This window comes from Thunnus albacares, chromosome 22 (assembly GCF_914725855.1).
Source record: "Thunnus albacares chromosome 22, fThuAlb1.1, whole genome shotgun sequence".
Taxonomy (NCBI): Eukaryota; Metazoa; Chordata; class Actinopteri; order Scombriformes; family Scombridae; genus Thunnus; species Thunnus albacares.
In genome coordinates this window covers 4,609,427-4,620,029 of record NC_058127.1, presented here as the reverse complement: position 1 = coordinate 4,620,029, position 10,603 = coordinate 4,609,427, and the positions used below count along the sequence as shown (strand labels likewise).

The 10,603-nt window shown below is 37.3% G+C and overlaps 1 protein-coding gene across 3 annotated transcripts in view; it reads right to left on the bottom strand.

The window, feature by feature from the left end:
- Positions 1 to 8,157: 8,157 nt before the first annotated feature.
- The window catches only part of LOC122974095 (F-box/WD repeat-containing protein 7-like), a 39,584-nt gene continuing 37,138 nt past the window's right edge, over positions 8,158 to 10,603 (bottom strand). For all 3 annotated transcript variants that reach the window (XM_044341975.1, XM_044341977.1, XM_044341976.1), the window contains one exon: positions 8,158 to 10,236. In XM_044341975.1, coding sequence (XP_044197910.1) covers positions 10,103 to 10,236 — 134 coding nt within the window. In that variant the 3' untranslated portion in view covers positions 8,158 to 10,102. The remainder of the gene's footprint in view (positions 10,237 to 10,603) is intronic.

Below are 10,603 nucleotides of genomic sequence, written 5' to 3'. Positions count from 1 at the left end.
GGAGACTTTTAGGTTTTCTGAATTCCAGAGATCCTTGAAGAGCTCCACAGACTTTCATACTCCCAGAAACCTCCGAGATCAAGGTGGTGTGCCAAGGCTCCGGGGACGTCCAGGTGCTTTGAGATACTGTCAAGGCTCCTACAGGTAAGTTCAGTGAACTTCAGGGGTCTTTTGAGATATTTTTAGACTTCCTTGGTTCTGAGAGATGTTCAAGAGCCTTTGTGGGTTTTTAAAAGTGAAAAGACGGTTCAGAAGTTTTCAAGTCTGTCTTAAAGGCTGTGGATTTTGGTCTCCATCACTTACATTGAAAGCACATTTGAAGGATCTTTTAATATCCAGTATGAACAGGAGGAATGATTAGACACCTGACTGCTGGTTTAAGACAGATGTTGAAGGTTGTGAATCGTCCTTTAAGAGATTTTTAGCAGCATCCAGAGATTTTAAAGAAATGTTTAGACCACCTCTCATATTAGTCATGAAGTGTTTTGCTTTAAAAAGATGTTTTTTAGCATCTAACGTCATGTCAAAACATTTCCTCCTTATTTCCGTCTCAGCCAGCAGCTCTGTTACTGGTTTACTGTCACTGTTTTTACTCTGAGAACATTTCTGTGACTGAAACTTGCTCACATGCCTTATTTAGACATTTAACGGGTGTGAATTATGTGATTGATTATCTGACACAAAATACAAATATACACAACTCGTACCCAAACCTATAAATATCTAAAGACCAACCAAGGAGGTTGTGTATGAAAATGAGAAAATAATACATAAAGTGGAGAGTTACAGGCAGAAAATAATATTTAAAATCAGCGTTTTTAATTATTTTACTTTCAATGCGGTGGGACGTCAGCTGCAGCAAAGTGCAGAAGAGAATAAAGTCACATTAACTGCAGTTCAACAGTTTCACCACTAGAGGGAGACACATAGATACAAATGATGATAAACTTTATTTATACAGCACTTTTCAAAACAAACTTACAAAGTGATTTACATGGTTAAACATTTAAGTGCTACAATTAGCAGTGGTGGAAAGTAACTAAGTACATTTACTCAAGTACTGTACTTAAGTATAATTTTTAGGTACTTGTACTTTGAGTATTTCCATGTGATGCTACTTTATACTTCCACTTCACTACATTTCAGAGGGAAATATTGTACTTTCTACTCCACTACATTTATTTGACAGCTTTAGTTACTTTTCAGATGAAGATTTGACACAATGGATAATATAACAAGCTTTTAAAATACAACACATTGTTAAAGATGAAACCAGTGGTTTCCAACCTTTTTGGCTTTTGACGTCTTACAAAAAGCAGTGTGTAGTCGGGGTCACATTTCACATGTCTATGAGTTGTTAACAGCTCCACCAAATAGTGATTTTTCCCTCTAAACTTCTCACATGCTTTCATTTCAATAAATGTTCAAATGATCCAATATTTCAGCAAAAATCAAAGATTAGAGAAAAAGTCCAAAAACTGAAAACAGATTTGTGTATCAGAACTTTGTTTTTTCTTCTTTCCTCTCCCATTAATCATCTCACCACCCCTCAGATTTATCTGCTGACCCTTTGGAGGGGCCCGACCCCTAGGTTGGGAACCAGTGGACTAAACTAGCTAACTGTATATAAAGTAGTGTAAACTAGCTCCACCTCCAGCAGCTACAACAGTAACATGCTGCTCTAACACTGATGCTTCACTATTAATAATCTAATGATGTCATATATAATAATATATCAGTCAGAGGGACCAAACCACTACTTTTACTGCAATACTTTAACTACATCAAGCTCATAATACTTATGTACTTTTACTGCAATACTTTAACTACATCAAGCTCATAATACTTATGTACTTTTACTGCAATACTTTAACTACATCAAGCTCATAATACTTATGTACTTTTACTGTAGTAGGATTTTTCATGCAGGACTTTTACTTGTAATGAAGTAATTTAATTGCTGTGTTGCTACTTTTACTTTAGTAAATGATCTGATGATGAGGCAGTAAAATAAAGACAATTGAAATGTAAACAACAGAATGAATCTCTGGTTTAAGATTAAAAAGCTCATTTGAACTGAAATAAACAGCAACACGATCAACAGAAGATTGATCTATAACCTATTTTGATAATCAATGAATCACTTCAGTCATTTTTTTTTTTTTAGCAAAAATGCCAAATATTATGATGGTTCCAGCTTATAAAATGTGAAGATTTACTGTTTTTCCTTTTCATAAATGAGTTAATTGAACATCTGAACATTTTGAACTGTCAGTCACACAAAACAAGCAGTTAGACGACGTCATCAAGCCTCTGAGAAACAGTAAAGATCATTTATCTTATTACTTTTACTTTGAAGAACATTTAAGACAGTAAATTTAATCTAGCAGATACACAGCAATTGAATTTTAAGCAAATTATTAACTTTTTATTCTCCTTGTGCAGCTCTGTGCACCTAAAGAACATTTTTTATTTTAATTTACATTATCAATCAATTAGTTTCCACTATTTTGATAAATAATTAATCATTTTGAGTCATTTTCACACTGAATCTTTATTCCGACTGCTGATCTGAACAAAAACAGACATTTGATGACGTCGTCTTGGAAACAGCGATCGATATTTTATGGACCAAACAACTAATCAAGAAATTAATCAGCAGATTAATCGATACTGAAAATATCGATGCAGCTCTAATTGAAGCACAGAGCAAAGTGTGTGTGTGTGTGTGTGTGTGTGTGATGGGAGGGTCTGATGGGAAATCCTCCCTGGTTGCCGTAGTAACTGAAACTACTTCAGCCAATAAGTATCGCTCTTAGTTGAATTACATTGATCTGATTTGTGTGTGTGTGTGTGTGTGTGTGTGTGTGTGTGTGTGTGTGTGTGTGTGTGTGTCTCTGCCTCACACAGTAAACACATTTAATCTGGATTACACTCTTTTCAGTTTGAACATTTAATTTGGCAACAAACACAGACACACACGGATTTATACTCACACACACACACACACACACTAAAAACAAACACACACTGTGACGGTCGGTCGTTGTCTCGCGTTAACGAGTCCCAGACGGATGTTTTGATGTTGTGTTTTACTGTCTGCTACTTAAGCCAAGTGCTTTTTTTTAAAACTTTATTAGCTGCTTTAATCACACACAGCAGCCTGCTGCAGCACAGATATCCAACGCTGCTCCTCTGTGTGTGTGTGTGTGTGTGTGTGTGTGTGTGTGTGTGTGTGTGTGTATAACCTATATTTTATTTTTCTAGTCCACACTGAGGGGTTGATTGATTATGTATGTTCAGCCTGTAGCACTGTGTGTGTTGTCAGGAAGCACAGAAGACTCGTTTCATCTCCTTCCTCGCCGCTCTGAGCCATGATCTCACACACACACACACACACACACACACACACACACACACACACACACACACACACACACACACACACACCAGCACACACACGCCTGTAGAAAGAACACAGAGTTCTACTGTTTGGGGTTTTATTGTCAGATGTTTGTGCTGTTGTACTGAACTGAGGTGTTTCTGTTATTTTGTCCACACCCTGTGTGTGTACAGAGAGCGAGACGAGTGTGTTTGTGCTTTTAGTGAGATTAAATCAGCCTGATAGTCCTCTGCTTTTTATTTGATGCCCACAGCAATTACATTAATAGCTCACACACACACACACACACACACACACACACACACACACACACACACACACACACACACACTGAGGTGTTTCTGTACTTGTGAGATCCTTCACTCAGAAACCTGAATCTCAGTCTGACCTCTAAACTAAGTCTGACGCCTCAAACAGAAGCGACGACCAGACACAATGTCCTCGAGTTATTATAACGTCTCCACCTTCAAAAAAATGTCCCTCAAAAATTCATTTTCTCAGAAATGCCCTAATTTTCAAAGCAGCAAAAAATGTCAACACTTTACAAAATGTCCTTTATAAATGTTAGCGACGTCCTCACGCTCACGTCAAAGAAATGTTCTCTTTAAAGGTCGTCAGTCTACAAAAATGTCCTTTTATCCCAAAACTGTCCTCACGCAACAAAAATCATTTCATACAAAAATTCTGATTTTCAAAAAAATGTTTTCAATCTTTACAAATGTCTTTTACCTTTTTAAAAATGTCCTAATTAAATAAAAAAAGTCTTCATTTACAAAAATCTCTTCACTTTGTATAAACGGCCTCATTTTCCAGAAATATCTCGACCTTCAAAAAAACGTCCTGATGTCACAAAGTTGTCGTCACTTTCAAGGTTGTCAGAAACATGTAAGAAACACACACACACACACACACACTCACTAACACACACACTAACACACACACACACACACACACTAACACACACACACACTCACTAACACACACACACACTCACTAACACACACACACACACACACGGCGTCCTCTGAGCTGCGTTTGTGTTTATTTGGCTGTTTTTTTTTTTTAAGGTGTTTTAACCTTCAGGTGACAGAAGAAAGTCAAACTGCAAAATGTCTGAAAAGACTCTTTAACACACAGCAGCTACCTGTGTGTGTGTGTGTTAGTGTTTGTTTGTGTGTGTGTGTGTGTACTCGATGACTACAGCTCGCCCTGAGGGGATTCACTATTGTGCTGTCAACAAGCTGCAAAGCCTCATGGGTAATAGTTGAGATGCTTTTCAGCTGTTAACTGCACACACACACGTTTTGTGTTCCTTCCTCTCCTCTTCTTTCCCTCCTTTGCTTTCCTTTCACTTCCTTTCCCTTTCTCTCATTTCCTTCATTTTCTTTCATTTCCTTCTTCTACCCTCGGTTCCATTCCTCTCGTTTCATTTCTTCCTTCCTTTCCTTTCCTTTCGTCTCACTTCCTCTTCTTTCCTTCCTTTCCTTTCTTCTCGTTTCCTTTCCTTTCTTCTCGTTTCCTTTCCTTTCGTCTCACTTCCTTTCCTTTCCTCTCGTTTCCTTTCCTTTCGTCTCACTTCCTTTCCTTTCCTCTCGTTTCCTTTCCTACTCTGTTATCCAGGAACAGAAACTCTTCTCGGGGTTTTTGCTGCGTATCAAACTCTTCACATTTTGTTTCCTTCGGGTCATAAACGTATAAAACTCATAAAATCGCTCCGTTTGCTTTCATGTGGTTTCAGGAAGCAGGAAGAAAACAATCCAGATGTTGTAAATGTTCACATGCGACCAAAACAAACTGTTGGCAAAACAAATCGAGCTCAAACTCAGATAAATAACTTTATGTATGTTTTTACTTTAACAGCTTTTTAACAGTTTCTCTCTCATCTGTTTTATTTGCCATTGTCTTTTAACACTTTTATCTTGTTTTAAATCTTTAATCGTTTTATTTATTGCGTTTGTCTCTTATTGTTTTACTGTTGACATTTATTAGCTTGTCTTTCATCTGTAAAACATTTAAATTGTCCAACAGAAGCTAAAACCACTGAAGAAACATCCAAACTGACAATAATAATCTCAAAATGTGTAATTCTGATATAATGAAAGGAACAGTTTTGTAAATACATGTATGTCTGTCCGTTAAATATGAAGCTACAGTCAGCAGGCAGTTAGCTTAGCTTAGCATAAAGACTGTAAACGGGGGGGAAACTGCTAGCCTGCCTCTGTCCGAAGGTAACAAACTCCACCTGTCAGCACCTTTAAAACCTTCTAAACATCTGATTTTATCTCGTTAATAAACACAAATAAAACAAATTAAATCGTTTAGTCGACACATCGATGATCTGTCAGAGAAACACAAACATCTTAATAATCTTTCTTCTTTCTTTCTCTCCCTGAAGCTTCCTGCTCCTGATGAGGACACAGCCCGCTGCCCTCCGGCACCGTTACCGTGGCAACCTCCACATCAGTTTCTGGGCCAAACGGGCTGGAAACACACAGGATGTGCGACTGCAGTGAGTCTTTTTTTTTTCTTCTTTTAATAAATTCTCTTTTAACTTGTATTCCTCGGGGGAACTTCGGTCTGATTTACATTCACACAGATGCAGCGAGCGGTTCTCTGTGGAGCCGCTGGGGTTCGCTGCCTTGCTCGAAGGCTCCTCGGTGGTGTTTGTGAATCTGACCGATGAGTTATTATCGTTAGTTACAAAGATTTCTTGCTGGACTCGAACCTCAAACTCCTTCCTGTGACGTTTCCTTTATAAACTGGAACTAATAATGTTAAAATCGATACTTTCCTTGAGAGAAAGAAGAGCTCGATTTATGCAAATATCACTTTTTTGCACGTTTTTTGCTCATTCAGTTGACCTGCTGGGAACTGACTCATGTTAAAATAAATGTCCTTCCTCCACTAAAGCTAAGCTGCAAAAACTATAATAATAAAACCTTTAAATTGTATTTCTGTCCAGATTAAATCAACTTTTAAATGTTTACGTCTAACTTTCAAACTTCTAAATAAGACGTCAAATTAATGAGATAAAAACCATCAAATAATGATTATTATATTATATTACTATTAAGATTTCTTGCTGGACTCGAACCTCAAACTCCTTCCTGTGAAGTTTCCTTTGTAAACTAGAACTAATAATGTGAAAATCAATATTTTCTTGAGAGAAAGAAAGGTTCATTTTAAATATTCATTTTTAGTTTGTTCATGTCGACTTTATTCTTCATAAACTAAATGATTTTATAAGCAAATATCACTTTTTTGCTCATTCAGTTGACCTGCTGGGTTAAAATAAATGTTCTTCCTCCTTACAATTTTATTTCTGTGCATCTTCCAGATTAAATTAACTTTCAAATGTTTACTTCTAACCTTCAAACTTCTAAATAAGACGTCAAATTAATGAGCCAATAAGCCATCAAATTAAGACCGTTTCCTTGCTGTAAATGTGTCACGTTTGTCTTTTCTGTGCAGCTCGACTGAATTTGTTAAATGTTCACAAAAATCCGTTTTAAACCAACAGTCAGGAGCCCAAATGAACATTGAAACATGTTTTTCTTGCTGTAATCATTCCTCCTGTTCATACTGACCATTAGAAGATCCCTTCATAATGACCTTACAATGGAAGTGATGGAGGACAAAATCCACAGTCCTCCTTCTGTGCAAAAATGTATTTAAAAGTTTATCTGAAGTTAATATGAAGCTTCAGCGTCCAAATGAGTCAAATCAAGTAGATATCTTTCAATGTTACAGTCTTTTTAGTGCCAAAGTTCCTCTTTTTGTTACTATACTTCCACCTGCAGCTCAACAGGGAAACACAAAGAGGGAATTTGATGCTAAAAAGACTGTAAATGCTTTAAAACCAGAACAAACAGGAAACATTAGCTTCTCTTCACTTGTAAACAGAAGGACAAAGATATAAAATGAGCAGAAAACATCCACCATGTTAAATTATTATTCATAAAAGAGCATCAAGACATTAACATCTGTGGGAATCAACCAGTAAAACCACTCAGCGCTTTATAAAACTCATCTTTATTGATCCTTTTTCATCCCTCCATCCTCGTTCCACCCGGACAATATTTTTGTTTCTTCTTTATAAAAAGCTGAATATTTACATCCTCTGTGTATTTACACTATTTTACATGATTACATCATCAGGACAGCGTCGCCTCTCCGGAGCCTCACACCTGCAAAAAGGTCAACTTCCAGCCTGAAATACCACTTGTTGCTAGGGGAAATATCACCCGAATCTCTGCTTATTGGCTGGAGGTGTTGCCTGGCAACCACAGCTTATTAGACTAATATCTATCTGGTAAGGGGAGATGTTTTAAATTATTTATCTTTTTCTTTTTTTTTTTTAATATTTCATAAGCTCAGGAAACATGTGAGGTGACTGTTTAAAGGATTATTTTAAATTCAGCTGTTGTTATATGGAAGCAAAGAAAAGACAAAACTGAAGCTGCAACAATTAATCTGTTAATTACTATAAACTGATGGTTGCAACGTCTCCACTGTGAGGATTTGCTGCTTTTCTCCCTTTTTATATCATTTAAAACTGAATCTCTTTGGTTTTTGGACGATACAGCGGAAAACAAACAACAAACAAACAAACATAAAAAACATCACAACAAGTGATTTAGTGTTCAGTAAACAGGTTTGGTGATTGTTTTCCTGTCCGTGGCGGAGCTGAGCGCTGTGTTTCAGGTCGCTCCGTTTAGTTTTTCTCGTGTATAAAGTGTAAATTAGTTATTTTAAAAAGTCACAGCTGCTTTTCTCAGTTTCTTTCTTTTTAAATAGTGAATTCTGACACAAGACTAAACTATCAGGAGCTGCTAACAAGCAAACATCGTTTAAACCAGTGGTTCCCAACTGGGATGATTTTCATTATCAAGTTACTTTATCAATCAGTCAGTTTAACATATCGTCTATAAAATGCCTCAAAGCGACATTTTAAAGTAGTTTGTTTTGTCCAAAATCCAAAGATATTGAATTTCTAACAATATAAAAAAAGAGAAAACTGCAAATCTCAACATCTGAGAATCTGGAAACAGAAAATATTTGATTTATTTATTTTAATAAATGTCAGTTAATTTTCTGTGCAATAAATTGAATGAATTCGACTGTTTCGGCATTTTTCCTAACTCTTAAAAAGAAGTAATATATCTATGGTAAATGGCCAAAAAGTTATTAATTGGGTCTGAAGAGGTTAAATCGATCACAAGAGAAACAACTTTGTGTAATTAAATGTGTTTTTTTTCATGTTCCAGGTTGAGAACAGCTGATCAATCCTCTGCTGACTGATAATCTAATTATTATTGATTGTTTGATCCATTTAAGGTTAAACGTGACTCTTAGTAGTGTCCTTGTGAGTTTTGTATGAGTCCAAGAAAGAGGGAGTGACCTAAAATTTGACCTACAGCGAAGAAAACGGCGGCCAACTGAGCACTCAGCACCGTTTTCTACATTTAATTTCACTTCTGGCGGGATAATAAGTAGCACGAGGACCTACATTACGTTAAAATTGCGCCATAAATCACTGAAACACACGAGTGATTTTAATGTGCAGTAAACCTGTTAAGGTTTATAGAGGTGACAAGCAGCTTGGAGTAATTACATTAATCCTCCTCCTGCCTTTAAAAAAAACCAAAATAACGTTTAAAAAGACGACTGTAAAGCTGGAACACTAGTGAGGGTTTTAAATGTTTTGGATCGTGCAGATGTAAGGCTCTGGTTGTGGCTGATTTTTATACAAGTTGAGGGGAAACTACTTTTAATTCCCAGAATCCACCGGTGACGTTCAGAGTTTCACCGGCTGAAATGGCGTCCAGCAGTTTGTTCAAGTTTCCCAAAAAAAAAAAAACCGACATATGTTACAGTACTGCAGGGCCGAAACACAAAAACATACATTTAAAGGCAACGGAGACGATTATGGCGGGAAAAAACCCAACAAACATCCACTCTGATAAAACGGCTGCTGGTATGAAAACAACACTGACTGAATATGAGGTTCTTTTAGCGACGTTGTTCATCTCTGTTGCCTCTAAAAGTGTCTCTGGTGGCCTTCACGATTTGGTACATTTGGATTGGTTGGTTTAAAACAGCGTTGTTGACCTTCCTCATTGGTTAGCAGCAATAAAAGTCAATGCCCTCCTCGTCTCCCATTGGTTACATTCAACCATCATCTTCACTGTTTATAAATCCGTCGTTTTCTATAAAAAAATCCGTCTTCTTCTTCTTCGAGCCGTTCTGTATATCCATCCATGTCTGTTAAACATTCACTTGTTGTCATAGAAACCATTTACATCCATGTTTCAGTCTGTCGTTTGGCGCCACAGCTCCGGGCTGATGGTCGTTTTAGTCCGTCCCGACTGCGGCAAACAGTTTTTTTTTTAAATTTTGGCAGAATCAGTGCAGCCGTGTTTCGTTGCACGTTTATCTTCCATCATTTTGGCTGTTTTTTGTGAATCATTTCTTCATAAATTGTGTTTCCAGGGTTTTTTGGAGGCTTTTTGTTGAATTAAAACAGCCAATCAGGACGTAACATTCATACCTGTCTTGACTGTTGTTGGACAAACTGAATCCAGTCGTGACTTTGGTCAAAGAAGTCAGTGTTTGTTTCCTTTTTTTTAGAAAATAAAATCCTTTTTCGTCGTCATCGCTGTTCCTTTAGCTCTGTTCGATGACATCACTCCCTCCTCCTCAGTCCGTCTCTTTCTTCCTGTCGTCCAGGTCGAAGTCCAGCACCAGCAGTTTGGTTTCCTCAGTGCCGTTCCTGCTGCCGGCGGCGCACACAAGCCGAGTGTCTGACGCCCTGATCCGCCAAACCACACCGCCTGTCGAGAAAAGATGACACGTGATTGAAGTAAAAGTACCAACACAGCAATGTAAAAATACTACATTACAAGTAAAAGTACATAAGTATTATGAGCTTGATGTAGTTAAAGTATTGCAGTAAAAGTAGTGGTTTGGTCCCTCTGACTGATATATTATTATATATGACATCATTAGATTATTAATAGTGAAGCATCAGTGTTAGAGCAGCATGTTACTGTTGTAGCTGCTGGAGGTGGAGCTAGTTTCAACTACTTTATATACAGTTAGCTAGTTTAGTCCAGTGGTTCCCAACCTAGGGGTCGGGCCCCTCCAAAGGGTCAGCAGATAAATCTGAGGGGTGGTGAGATGATTAATGGGAGAGGAAAG